This window comes from Aspergillus chevalieri, chromosome 2 (genome assembly GCF_016861735.1).
Source record: "Aspergillus chevalieri M1 DNA, chromosome 2, nearly complete sequence".
NCBI classification, from domain to species: Eukaryota; Fungi; Ascomycota; class Eurotiomycetes; order Eurotiales; family Aspergillaceae; genus Aspergillus; species Aspergillus chevalieri.
This window is the reverse complement of record NC_057363.1, coordinates 2821168-2834998: the sequence shown is the minus strand read 5'-3', so window position 1 is coordinate 2834998 and position 13831 is coordinate 2821168. Positions and strand designations below refer to the sequence as shown.

The 13831-nt window shown below is 50.8% G+C and overlaps 3 protein-coding genes across 3 annotated transcripts; all 3 read left to right on the top strand.

The window, feature by feature from the left end:
* Positions 1-1808: 1808 nt before the first annotated feature.
* ACHE_20995A (CCR4-NOT core subunit CDC39) lies at positions 1809-9042 on the top strand (the record flags this gene model as incomplete). Its single annotated transcript, XM_043285359.1, has 4 exons — positions 1809-2549; positions 2609-2933; positions 3026-8916; positions 8977-9042. The coding sequence occupies 4 exons, from the start codon at positions 1809-1811 to the stop codon at positions 9040-9042; spliced, it is 7023 nt and encodes a 2340-aa protein (XP_043134059.1).
* A 576-nt stretch (positions 9043-9618) lies between these two features.
* Positions 9619-10928, top strand: ACHE_20994A (seipin; the record flags this gene model as incomplete). The annotated part of the gene is made up of 4 exons (XM_043285358.1): positions 9619-9684; positions 9738-9922; positions 10002-10448; positions 10514-10928. The coding sequence occupies 4 exons, from the start codon at positions 9619-9621 to the stop codon at positions 10926-10928; spliced, it is 1113 nt and encodes a 370-aa protein (XP_043134058.1).
* Positions 10929-11187: 259 nt separating this feature from the next.
* Positions 11188-13828, top strand: ACHE_20993A (putative acid phosphatase; the record flags this gene model as incomplete). The annotated part of the gene is made up of 4 exons (XM_043285357.1): positions 11188-11199; positions 11290-12200; positions 12266-12325; positions 12517-13828. The coding sequence occupies 4 exons, from the start codon at positions 11188-11190 to the stop codon at positions 13826-13828; spliced, it is 2295 nt and encodes a 764-aa protein (XP_043134057.1).
* Positions 13829-13831: the final 3 nt, after the last annotated feature.

Genomic DNA, 13831 nt, shown 5'->3' with positions numbered 1-13831 from the left:
CTTGTTGACAAAGCAAGCCCGTAAAACTGGCCTGCGCTGGGCTGACCCTGACTAAAATGGCGGGAAAATCAAGGCAAAGCCTCACTTCGTCGCCTTGATCAGAGTATACCTTCTGCGACACTTTCCAAATTCTCGCTCTTGTCCTTTGCGGGTGCAGGGCGCAATCGCATCAACTGAGAGTCGACGACAGCATATCTCGCAAGACGACTCTTGTCAAGTCAAGTGCTAGTGCTGCTGTACCCAAGGAATCTACATGGGGAACCTCCTTGGTCGCACTAGGTAACCTGGTACATAAATGGTGCCATGTTTCTCCCTAACGTCCCGCACTAATTTGCGACGGTTGATGTTGGTGGGAAATAGAATGAGTCCTTGTTTGCTCAAGCAGGAACCGGGTAGGGTAACGGCAGAAAAAGCACAAGAAGTCCATACAATATGGTGTGTCCCTGTCGCTGTGGTTGCGTTCAGTTTCGATGCGTTTTGAGGGCGTGGCTAGAGGGTTCGAGTTTTACTAATTGTGTGAATAGTGCTTCGATTCGGTTCAAGGACAGGTTATTTCTACTCCCTTCCAACAGGTAGACTATTATAGTCAGGGATATACGTTGCTTAAGCGTCCTGCAGCTGCCCAATAGCCATCAATATCATTGGCGACGTTGTTGAGAAGCTGGAGAATCTAAAGGATAGACGTCCCTTAGAGCAAACACACTTGGGAAGACCCCATTAGTAGGCGATTTTGATATTGACTTGGCCGTTGATGGGTTTCTGCATGCCATTATGGTAGCTATGAACTGCAGAGACGAGATTTAACGAGGTACAATTCTAGTTTTAGCAAGGATTGCGATATAAAGTAAGAGCAAGAAAATATGAGACATTCAAAAACGTGAAAACGTCTTTCATGGAATGATTATATCCTTGAGCTCCAAGGACTTGATATCGTTTCCCCTATCAAATCCGTAGCGGAACTGCCTGGAAGACCAGTCGTCACCAAGTTTTTCCGGATTTTTGGTCCAGCCATCAGCTAGTTACATCAACAACTGCGCAGGGTCAGTGAAAGAGATCTGGCGATTATTGAATGTCTGACTTCCCAGCTCCTCCCATATAGAGGGATCTGTGACAGCTGGATGGATTATGGGTTGGTCATGTTAGTCATCGTCAACGAGCTTAAATAGTGCAGTGAGCAGACTGAAGAATGAAGAGGAGCAAGGTATTCCTATCATTATGAGTTACGGAGCTTCGTATAACACGTTGTTACCGTGGTTTTGCAGCGATCTATGAAGATTGCCGAATATGGGAAGATAAAGCCCACCCGATGAAATGACTCAGAGATTACATAAGCAGATACCCGATTGTCAGGAACAACACGTGACGCATACAGCAAGTAAATTTGGCATAACGACACAAGAACAGAGAGATAAAGATTGAGTGTACCTATATATATCAACGATCAACACGTGTCTTCTTGACTTCTGTTACCGTGGTCTATCTTTCTCGCTGTCTAGTATCGTGCCCTAGCCTGATGCTGCCACTTTCCGCCTTCCCAAACAGGCTAGCTCGGCAGCTCAGAGCCTCTCCACCTCTCATCCATTCTCGACTTCACTCTTCTTGGACCTCCCGTCGAGAAACTTGTGTGCCACGAAGCAACTTCCTTTTCCACGGTCACCATCACCGTCTTCTACTCATCCCTTCCGGAATTTCTCCGCAAATTCACTTCATCTTATCTTCGGCTAGATCAGATTCCCCCACTATCACTACGAAATCATAAAAAATTGTTTCGTTCGTCCTCCCCCAAGTCAAATGATCGCGTTTCCTAGATGACCTTCCCTCCCCCTCCCCCTTCCTCCCAATCGTCGATTGCTTCTGGCACCGATAAGTCTTCTTCGACCAGGCCTACCCGGGCACAGCAATCTGCTTGGGGTCCGTCGTCCGCGTCTCAGTCCAACCTCCGCCGTGGGTTGACCCCCCTCGCAACCTCCAACCTCACCTCGTCATCGATCCCCTCTTCCACCTCCCGCGGGCTTCCTCAGTCGAGCAGTCCTGGCCCTGGTGCTTCAACTTCCTCCCCCTTGACTTCTTCCTTTTCCGCCGTGCTGAGTTCCACAAGGGGTCTTTCTGGTGGTCGTAACGCGCCTTCACCAGCCTCCACGTCGTCACCTTTTGCCGCCTTTCAGTCTGGCTCGCAGCAGCAGCACCAACAGCAACATCAGCAACCGGGACAGTCAGTGTCCTCTCCCAAAGTCCGAGCTCACACCCCTTCAGGGTCACATTTGGCTTCCACGGCAGGCTCTATCGTAGGCGGTGGAGGCATCGGGGGAGGCGGAGGTGGCACCAGTTCTTCCAGAGGCACTGTCTTCTCTCCGTTATCCACAACCGTGAATTCACCTACGGGATTCCCCTCTGACAAGCCGGGCTCGTCAGCCGCCGGAGCTGCAGCTCACGCAAGCCAGTCGTCGTTGACTAAAATATCCATTGCACAAGTTTTCCTCCTTTTGGATTCCATTACGGAAAAGGAGGGTAAAGAGAAGTGGGAGACTAAAGCTGCTCAGATTCACAAAGTAAGTCACTGCCATCTATCGGCTTGATGGGGGCCAATGTAGCTAACGTGCCATGGTAGCTTGTCGAATCCAACGGAATGGAGGTCTTTTCCAAGTACTTTCGGCGCCTTCTCACAGGCAATTCCCCGCAAATCTTCCCAGGAGTAAACAAGTCCGTTGAGAATGCAGGAAATTATCCACTCTTGGTTCAGGAGATGCAGAAGGTGTGCCAGGACATAGAACAAGCTCAGAAGATCGCAGAGACGATCGACAGCTCCGAAGGGGATATTTTCCGTGATTTCGATCTTTCGACATTTCTGAACCACTTCAAGCTTGACCCGCTCTCAAAAGTGGCGCTTGCACTCGCATTCAAGGCAGCCAATAAGTCGGACCTGCGTGCTAAAGGTATGTATCTCTTTTACTGAATACGCTTTCTTGTCCCTTCCTTGCTCTCTTTGGTTTTATATCATGACTGACATTGGGGCTTCTCGAATCAGCCGATGCCATCCTTTCAAACTCCGTGACGCCATTTCTACAGACCCTGGCGACTCCTTCCGAATTAACCAAGGATCACACAACTTCATTCATTGGCATGACGATCGAGCGTTTCATACTGTATCCGCCGCGAAATTTCACCGACGATGTGAAAGCCAAGCTTGTATATGCAGCAAACTTGCGTTATCAGAAATTGGCCATGGACATGCCATTCGAGATTTCATCTTCCCTACAAATGTTCAACTTCATCAATCCTCGGTACACTCTAGTCAGGCAACTTCACTCCAAGGGCCCGAAGGCGACCTCGAACCCGGATGCCGTGAGTGAAGTCGTTAGCATTTCTGGCCCCGATTGCTGGAACGAGGAGCATATTGCCAGTGCACTTCTTTTTATGGTCCTTTCGCAGTATTGGCGGCAATTCTCCCTCGAGACTTACCTTTCAGCTGTCCAATCACATTACGGCGAACAACAAATTAACTGGCCACTCGTGCTCCGGCATTTTGATCGCGAAGGCCTAAGGGTGGATCCCAAGCAATTTGCCAAACTTTACGCTCCTCTTTCAGCTTTGGCCGCAGAGAATCCGAGCTTAGATGTTCAGAAATTGTGGGGCGGAGATTGGGAACACCGTGATACGCAGATTTCCTTTTTGAGAGCGTTCATTGCTTCTCGAACTGATGTTTCGCAGATTCCGAGCCTCCGAGCCACCTTCCCAGTTGACTTCTTTGCCGACGGCCCGGAACTCGTCCGCCTTCAAGGTGAGCGTGCAGCCAAGTCGCCCCTTCGATCTTTGGACGCCATGAAAGCCATCTTCGACCTGGTTCTATTCTCTCAAGCATCTTGGGCTGCTGCTGAGAGCCAAATTCTCATCAAAACCCTTGTTCAATACGACCTTCCGGTTTTCCTATGCTCTGCATTGGCTCTCCCACAGCCTTGGACAGCTGTCCAACAAAGTTTCGTCCTACGGACGCTCATCGTTTTCATCTTGAAGCAAGAAGAGGGGTATCAACTTGCTCTCCACGGGGCGTGGCGTCAGGACCGTCAATGGGTCGCTGAGCAACTCTTCGCCACTTTCACACAAGATCCGACTTCAACCGCTGCCATTTATGAGCATGCCATGGAGTATGGATGGCTGGACTACCTCCTCGGCTATACCAATGGACTTGCTATGGATCTTGCTTGCTACGCTCATCGTAAAGGCCCGTTTGACCTCGCTCAGTGGGTCCGAAATGCCGCCCAAAAAGGACCTATGGATATGGGTAGCTTGTTGTCAAAGTTCTTGAGAATCAAGGCCGAAGACGAGCTCCATGTTCAGAGGAAAGAACAGCTTGCCCCACAAATGGTCAGCCTTTCTGTCAAGACCGTCTATGCCCTGTTGTCGGTGCTCGAAGAGTTCGTTGGTGACCGGGAGAACCTTACCCCGGTGCAGCGTATCTGCATTCAGACCTATCCCAGACTGATCAACTATGGCGAAGGCTTCGATGACATCATTGATGCCAATGGCGAAAATGGGAATTCGTTGCCCGAGGCGGTTGACAAGCAGATGCAAGAACTTTTCGGCAAAATGTACCACGAAGAGCTCTCGTTACGAGAGATGCTGGAATTGATGAGGCGATACAAGTCCTCCAAAGAACCCGCTGAGCAGGATTTGTTTGCTTGCATGGTACACGGGCTGATTGACGAGTACCACTGCTACCATGAATACCCCCTAGAGGCTTTGACCAAGACAGCAGTCATGTTTGGCGGTATCATCAATTTCCGACTCGTGGATGGCATCACGCTCAAGGTTGGCTTGGGTATGATCTTGGAAGCCGTGCGAGAACACGATATGCACGATCCGATGTACAAATTTGGTGTCGAGGCCATCGAGCAATTGATCAATCGGCTTTCTGAGTGGGCGGGCTTCTGCCATCTGCTTCTGCAGATCCCAAGTTTACACGGCACGCCAATCTCTCAGACGGCAGAGGAGGTGCTACGCGAACAGGGAGCACAGGCCCGTGATTCCGAAGTCGATGGCCTAGTCAATGGCAATCTAGAGGAGCCCGCAGGTACCGATGGAGTTTCCCGCAAATTTCGTTCTGTCAATGTTGGTCCTCTACTTCGGCCGGAAATCTATCAGGATCCGGATGAAACGGTCCAAGATAAAATTCTTTTCGTCTTGAACAACGTGTCAGACAACAATCTGGAAGACAAGCTACAGGACCTTACCGAAGTGTTGCGTGACCAACACCACCAATGGTTCGCCTCCTATTTGGTAGAAGAGCGTGCCAAGCTGCAGCCAAATTTCCAGCAGCTGTATCTTGATCTTCTCGAACGTCTTGACAGCAAGATACTCTGGGCGGAGGTTCTGCGGGAGACATATGTCAGCGCCAGCAAGCTTCTCAATTCGGAGGCGACTCTGAATTCGTCTACCGATCGTGGTCATCTGAAAAATCTCGGCGCGTGGCTGGGTTCTCTTACGATTGCCAAGGACAAACCCGTCAAACATAAAGACATCTATTTTAAGGGTCTTCTGTTGGAGGGTTACGACAGTCAGCGCCTCACGATCGTCATTCCGTTCACCTGCAAGACACTGGTCCAGGCCACAAAGTCCACAGTTTTTAAGCCTCCGAACCCTTGGCTGATGGATATTCTCGCCTTGCTCCTGGAGCTCTACCATTTCGCCGAGTTGAAACTGAATCTCAAGTTTGAGATTGAGGTGCTGTGCAAGGATCTTGATCTTGACCACAAAACGATTGAACCCTCTGTTATCATACGAGACCGGTCCGCTCATTTCGAAGATGCACTGTCGACGGCGAATATTCCTGATGGTCTTGAAGCGTTTGAAGATATGGCGCTCAGCGGTATCGGGCAGAGTGTGAGAAATGAAAGACTTTCGCCTGCTGCGATCATGTCCTCTCTACCCAGCTTGGACAAGATCCTTGTTCTGCCGTCTTCGGCGAGCAGCATGGTGGATCCAAATGTTCTTCGGCAGATCGTTCACAGCGCTGTGGAGCGCGCTATAGCGGAAATAATTACACCAGTGGTAGAACGTTCAGTTACCATTGCCTCTATCTCCACAGTTCAGCTCGTCTCGAAAGACTTTGCAATCGAGCCTGATGAGGAAAAGATGCGCCATGCGGCAGGCGTCATGGTGAGACAACTCGCGGGAAGCCTAGCTCTCGTGACCTGCAAGGAGCCCCTCAAGGTTAGCATGACAAACTATATCCGGATGATCCAGCAAGAGTATTCGGATCAACCAATGCCGGAAGGTTTGATCTTGATGTGCGTCAATGATAATCTCGATGCTGCTTGTGGGATTGTCGAGAAGGCAGCAGAGGAGAAAGCTCTCCCTGAGATCGAAAAGGTCATCGAACCTCAACTGGAGGCGCGCCGACGTCATCGGGCCACCCGGCCGAATGAGCCATTCATCGACCCGTCTATGAACCGGTGGGGTCTTTTCATTCCCGAGCCTTATCGACAAGCTCCTGGAGGATTGAACAAGGAACAGCTGGCCATTTACGAGGAATTCGCACGCCAGTCTCGCGGTCCGGGAGCAGCCCATGTTCAGAACGTTTCTTCTGATTCTGGTCGGCAACTCCCTGATATTCTTCAAGAATCATACCCAGCAATCCCGAACCTGTCTACCCCCGCAGAACAGCCTGCTGTTCCCCATAGGACTCCACAGGCGCAGCAAGAGGCTCGACTGCAGCAGCCTGGACTTGTTGGCGCGCAGCCACAGTTAAACGGGTTCCTCGAGGCTCAGAGCCCACGGGACAAGGTCGAAAGCATCGTTTCCGACCTTCAACAAGTTGCCCGCAATGCTTCTGAGGAACACGTGAAAGACCTGGGCCGTGACAGCCCTGTTCTACAGGAGTACAACCAAGCACTACGCACCATACTGTCTACGCCCAATGGAGATGAGTTGGCTAGAATGACATCGCTCAAAATCTGTGCGACCTTGTACTCTCAAACCCAAGGAACGCTCGAAATTGAGGTTCTGGTGCACCTCCTCGCAAAATTATGCGACATGTCGTCTATCGTCGCACGTTACACTTGGGCAGTGCTTTCGGACATCGATGATGAGCACATGTTCAACGTGCCGGTCACAGTTGCGCTCATCGACGCTGGGCTCCTTGACATCCGTCGCGTCGACATGATCATCAGCAAGATGGTCCTTCAAAAGAGTGTCGGCGCTTTGGAGCTCCTTGGCAGCCTGATGGACCGTGTTCTATTCAGCGAGGAGCCCTCTGCCTTGCGATCGGATTTCTCAGGTAGCCTTGAAGCCATGAGCCAGTGGTTGGTGGAGGATGCCAACATCGCGCCGGCCAACGATATTATCCGCAAGTTGCGTGAGTCTGGAATTCCCGAAACAGTCAATGCGTTCCTCAGCGACACGGCAAGGTCGAAACGGGATCAAATGGAATACATCTTCACCGAATGGATTGGAATCTACAAGGCGCCTGGTGCTACTGACAGAACCTATTTCTCTTTCCTTAGGGATATGCACCAACGACAAGTCATGAACAACCAGGAAGACTCTGCCTTATTCTTCCGGCTTAGTATTGACATTTCGGTCGCCATGTTTGAGCACGAGTCTCAGAATCCTGGTGGAAGTCTGGACGAAGCATTCCTTTACATTGACGCCCTTGCCAAGCTGGTCATCTTATTGGTCAAATTCCAGGGCGAAGGCACGGGAGCTGTGAAGGCCAACAAATCCGTGTACTTCAACTCAATCTTGTCGCTTCTTGTGCTGGTCTTGAACCACCACCAAGTTATGAGGGGCGAGGCCTTCAACCAACGTGTCTTCTTCAGACTGTTCTCCAGCATGCTGTGTGAATATTCCATGAATGGTCTTCAGCACATCGACCAGCATCGGGACATGATGTTTGCTTTTGCTAACAAGTTTCTATCTCTCCAACCGAAATACTGCCCCGCCTTCGTTTATGGATGGCTCTCCCTTGTTTCCCACAGATTCTTCATGTCTGGCATGTTGAACATGCCCGAGCGAGCAGGCTGGGGACCGTACTGCGAACTCATGCAAGCTCTGCTCTTTTACATTGGCGAGCAGCTCAAGCCTGCCAACATTTCTTACGTTGCCAAGGATCTGTACAAGGGCGTGCTTCGCATCCTGTTGATACTGCACCATGACTTCCCCGAATTTGTGGCGGAGAACCACTTTCAATTCTGCAATGTCATCCCCGCACACTGTGCACAGCTTCGGAACCTTGTTCTCAGTGCTTATCCGTCGTCGTTCCACAAACTTCCGGACCCATTCAGGGAGGGCCTGAAGGTTGAGCGTTTGGAAGAGATGCGGGAAGCTCCGAAGATCGCTGGTGATGTTACCGCTCCTTTGCAGCGGGCCAACGTCAAGGATGTCGTCGATAGTGCTCTTCAGGGCAGCAGTGTGTCCGACTCATCCGTTCTGCAGATTTGTGATGCCATCTATAACCCCACAACCAAGGAAACTGGTCTTTTCTACGGTCCAATCAATGTCAGTGTTGTTTTCGTTAATGCACTGGTACTCTATATCGGCCAGGCCGCAATCTCCTCCAACTCTTCCAAGGGCAACACCCGTGCAGCTTTCGACAACACTATTCATTCGGCACTCCTGGAGAAGCTCGCAAAGGCGCTACGACCCGAGGCCCGTTATTACCTGCTGAGCGCGATGGCGAATCAACTCCGTTACCCCAACAGCCACACCTACTATTTCAGCTTCGCGATCCTTCGCCTCTTTGGAGCAGACAACTCGGATCAGGATGAGTCCGACATCCGTCAGCAGATCATTCGAGTGCTTTTGGAAAGACTCATTGTTCACCGCCCTCACCCTTGGGGTTTGATCATTACCTTGCAGGAGCTGCTTCAGAACCGGGGCTACTCGTTCTTCCAACTTCCTTTCATCCAGGCTGCGCCTGAGGTAAGATTTTAACCAGCTAATTGATGTTATACTACTTTTGTGCTAATGCAATGCTCGCAGATTGGTCGCCTGTTCGATGCCCTCCTGCAGCACATTCAACAGCAAAGCCCTAGAGCTCTGGCCTAAGTGTCTGGGCCTGGAGCTCCCGTATCCCTTTATCATTGTTTCTAAATATCACGACGCGATTGATCATGTCTCGATGTATTGCATTTAACAGAGATGATTTTTTTTTAAGTTCCATTTTACGTTCGATCTCCCGGTTTTATGATTTCGACACATGACATGGGAGTGCCATTCTTAGTGCTTTTCCGGCGCGGTGGTGGATGGTTTGTTCTACTCGCTTGTTTGTAATAGCAAATATTCTTGTGTTTCTTCGAATGGGTTTTGAAGGGGTTTGCATATACGGGCATGCTAGCATGGCCTGAAACTACATGGAACAAATCATGTTTTTGTGTGTTTCTACTATATTTTTTTTTATTTTACTTTCTTGTTGGATGTCTTTTTTTCTGAACACTGCTACTGCAGTGGTTGTAATAATCAAGAGTTTAAAAGCATGGGTGGCTTTTGTTTGAATTGCATTGTATTTCTTGTCCTGGACAGCATCATATGTAGACGTGCCTCGGTGACGTCGGCGGAGAGTCCTCGATTCTTTCGGTCTCCGTTTTCCTTCCACGACTCCCACACAACTACATAGACGCCATAATGTCGGATTATACGACCGATGATGAGCTTAATAAAGGGAATTCATCTTCATCATGGGGAGCAATGGTAATCGTTTTTCGTGATTCTCTCTCCAGGACGGAGAGCTGACAAGCTACCAGGACGCGTTGATATCGCGCTTGCGGCCTCTGGCCTCGAAGAAGTTCCAAAGGGCCTACATGGGCATCTTTCTCTTTATAATAACCGCCTTGTTTATGATAGGAGTGTCATCAGTGGCTTACTTCATCTTCTACTATAAATTCATTCCGCAGGTTGAGTTGCAACGCCCGGTGCATTTGCAATTTGGGTAGGTTGGAGGAAGCTCAGGTCAACCGAGATCTCTATACCCGGAACGACTATGCTGATGTCTATATCTTGGTCGATAGTGATGGACCACCTTGGGGAACTGCACCCTTGGGGACCGAACTGGCGACCCTCCAACCGTACGATGTGACTGTCCAACTCGAAATGCCGCGCACTCCGTCCAACCTCGCCGCAGGGAATTTCATGCTGGATCTGTCCCTCTTCTCGCACCGGTCGATCTCAGCCAAGAACACGTCCCGAGAGTTGATTGCACGGTCGCGACGCCCTGCTATCCTGACATACGCCTCGCCCATCGTGGACACGGCCAGCAAAGTCACGTACATGCCATTATATCTGACGGGCTGGCGTCGGGAAGCGGAGACCCTGGAGGTGCAGATGATGGAGCAAATTGAATTCCCGCGGGGATGGCGCAACTTGCCCGAAAACCTTCGGGTTGAGATCCATAGCGACGAGAAGATGCAGATATACAATGCGAAGGTGGAATTTCGGGCGACTTTTACTGGCTTACGGTAAGGACTGTTTGGTGTGTTTATGTGTCCGTCGTTGACTGGCCATGCTGACCAATGGGTAATAGCTGGTTCGTGTACAATTGGAAGATCACCTCATTTTTCATCTTCAGCTTCGTATTCTGGAGCATCTCCATGGTGTCGACCAGCGTTGTCTGGCTTGTGCTGGCCTACATGTTCAGCACGGATCATGAGACACGGGAGACCGAGCGCGGCAGTACTCCGATTAAGGAGGAATCGGATGATGAGTCTGCTGATCCCGCGGGATCCCCCCCATCCCGCCGTGACCAGCCACCGGAAGAGAGCGAGACAGACGACGACTCGAAGGTGGACGTGAAACAGGAGCCTTCTCCTATTACGAGTGAAGCTGGGGATGGCAATGCGACGACGGAGCATGTCGGCACTGGAACTGGACTTGAAAGTGCTGAAGCCCGGGGCGTACAGAGACGTCGTAGTCATTTGTTCAAGGAAGAGGATTCGTAGTATAGCGATATCAATATTTTTCCTTTGTTTTATATAGAGCCTGATACCCAATGCATTGCAAATAAATACTCCTAATTGCCGTGTGCCTGCATTTGGGCTTGACTCTATTATCGATAACCGGCGCGGGGAGCCCATTCGTCCGCCGTAAGTACGTGGGAGAGAAAAAAGGCGGGGAGAAGATCAACAATTCTTCCAAGTTCCTCCTCCAACATCAACTTTCCCCCTGACGACTCTCGGTGTCCTTGCAACTACCGTCGCAATGCATATTCTGGTGAGTATACGGGTTGATTCGTGATGTATATGACAAGAGATGTACATAACAAGAGACAAGAGGGCTCATCATGCGATCTTTGACTTATAGGTTACCAACGACGACGGGCCGCCGTCGAATCAGTCGTCGCCCTACATCCATTCCCTCATCCACACGCTGCAGAACGCCGGGCACATTGTATCAGTGGTCCTCCCGCATCAACAGCGATCATGGGTCGGTAAAGCCCACATTGTCGGCGCCTCCGTGGTGCCAACCTACTTCCGCCCCGGCACCCTCCATGAAGACGATGGGACGGTCCACCACCTGCCCCGTGGGTGCGATCCCGCTGAAGACGACGACGAAGGCGAAGGTGACGAATGGATCCTGATTAACTCGACACCGGCAAGTTGCGTCCAGATCGGTCTCTACCACTACTTCCAAGACCGGGGTCCGATAGATCTGATCATCTCCGGTCCTAACTATGGCCGGAATACCACTGCATTGTTCGCGCTGTCGAGTGGTACTATCGGTGCTGCGATGGAGGGTGCTGTCTGCGGCAAACGATCAATCGCACTGTCCTACGCTTTCAGTTCGCGCAACCACGACCCCGTCGTTATCGCGGAAGCGTCGCGCCATTCGGTCAAGCTTATTGAATACCTGATGAACAACTGGGCCGATAACGTGGACTTGTACAGCATCAACGTTCCATTGGAGCCCGGTGTCAGTCAATGTAAGACTGTATATACGGAGATGCTTGACAACCGGTGGTCGTCGGGTAGCTGTTTCACGGCCGTGGACCCTCTGGCGGCGCAGCAGGACCCCGATACGCAAGAGAAGAGATTGCGTGAACAAGGCGAGAAGACTGGGACAGCACCTGATGTGCCTGCTCCAGCACCTGGAAAGAGGTCAAAACATCAGCACAAGCATTTCCAATGGGGTCCGAACTTCGGGGATATTTTTAGGAGTGTGGAAGAGAGTGGACCGGGGAATGATGGCCGTGCTGTTAGAGAGGGGATGACAAGGTTTGTTTCCATTTCTCCCTCTTCTTGAGTGCGCGCATGCAGTTGCTAACTGGTCCGAACCGTAGCGTTACACCTCTAAGGGCAAACTTCATGCATACACCGAATATCCAAGGGGAGATTAAGCTGTGAGTGATACACGTTGGCGAGCGAAGTCGAATTTTATGTTACGTCCCTCTGTGAATAGAGCGTTTTTATATAAGAGCTAGATGATTCAAGACACGTTTTACGCTCCCCTCTGCTCATCCCTTTTTTCTTTGCTTATTGATAGCTACGTTATTTTGAAAAGGGAATAATTCTGATAGTGGATACTGTGTAGACCGGACCATGGATCTTCCGCTGCCCTACACTACGTCGTCGATTGTGACGATGACTACGTCCAAGACTTGATGGCGCAAGCACTACAGAGCCGTCTGGGAACTACTACTTGCCGGTCTATTTCTTCTCTGCTAGAGCTGCCAAAGCGAAACCTGCCCGTTTTCCAGTACCGGGAATACGAACGCCTCGACTTTGAACATGTCATGATGCATACGTCCACATCGCTGGCCAACGCCTACATCATCCGAAAAGCGCTTATTCGCAAGCATTACCTGTCGAACACGGTGTCCAACTGGGTCTCAAAGCACCCGGACAGTCTTCTGCGGAATCACTTCAAATTTGGCTTTGACTTCGAGTTGGACTATGCTGAGTTCCTCGATGATGCATTGTTAGAGGCGTACGAGCTGCGCGACAGCTTGGGAAAGAACGAACAGAGACCCGACTCTGAAAAGGAATGGTGGATTCTTAAGCCCGGAATGAGTGATCGCGGACAGGGAATCCGTTTGTTCAACAGCGAGGATCAACTTCGTGAAATCTTCGAGGAGTGGGAAGTTGATGAATCTGACATTGAGAGTGATTCAGAGTCTACCCGTGAACAGGCCGAAAAAGCCAAGGATGAGGAGGAAGGAAAGTCGGGAGATCAGGGTGTGGTCACCTCTCAACTACGCCATTTCATTGCCCAGCCATACATTGACCCTCCGCTCCTCCTGCCGTCCTCCTCCAACCGCAAGTTTCACATCCGCACATACATCCTCGCTGTGGGGGCCCTGAAAGTTTATGTCTTCAAGGAAATGTTGGCCCTATTCGCTGCCAAATCCTACTGTTCCCCATGGGAGGCCGAAGATGAAGTGATCGATCTTGCCCGGCACCTGAGCAACACCTGTTTTCAGGAAGGGGGCAGCGCCAACGAAGGTAGCGTGCGACGATTCTGGAAGCTCGAGTCTGAGGTCCCTGGACTCAGCTCGGACTGGAAGGAGAAGGTCTTTGACCAGATTTGTGCCATCACAGGCGAAGTATTCGAAGCTGCGGCCAGAGGCATGATGGTTCACTTCCAGACCCTCCCCAACGCTTTCGAGTTATTCGGAGTGGACTTCATGGTCGATGAGGCTGGGACTGTTTGGTTGTTGGAATTGAACGCTTATCCGGATTTCGCGCAGACTGGCGACGAGCTGAAGGAAGCTGTCGTCGGGCGTTTGTTCGAAGAGACGGTGGATGTTGCTGTGAAGCCGTTCTTCGGTCTTGAGGAGAAGTCCGTGGATGGGACCGAACATATGAAGTTGGTGGCTAATCTGGACCTGGGAAGGAATTTTTAGCAT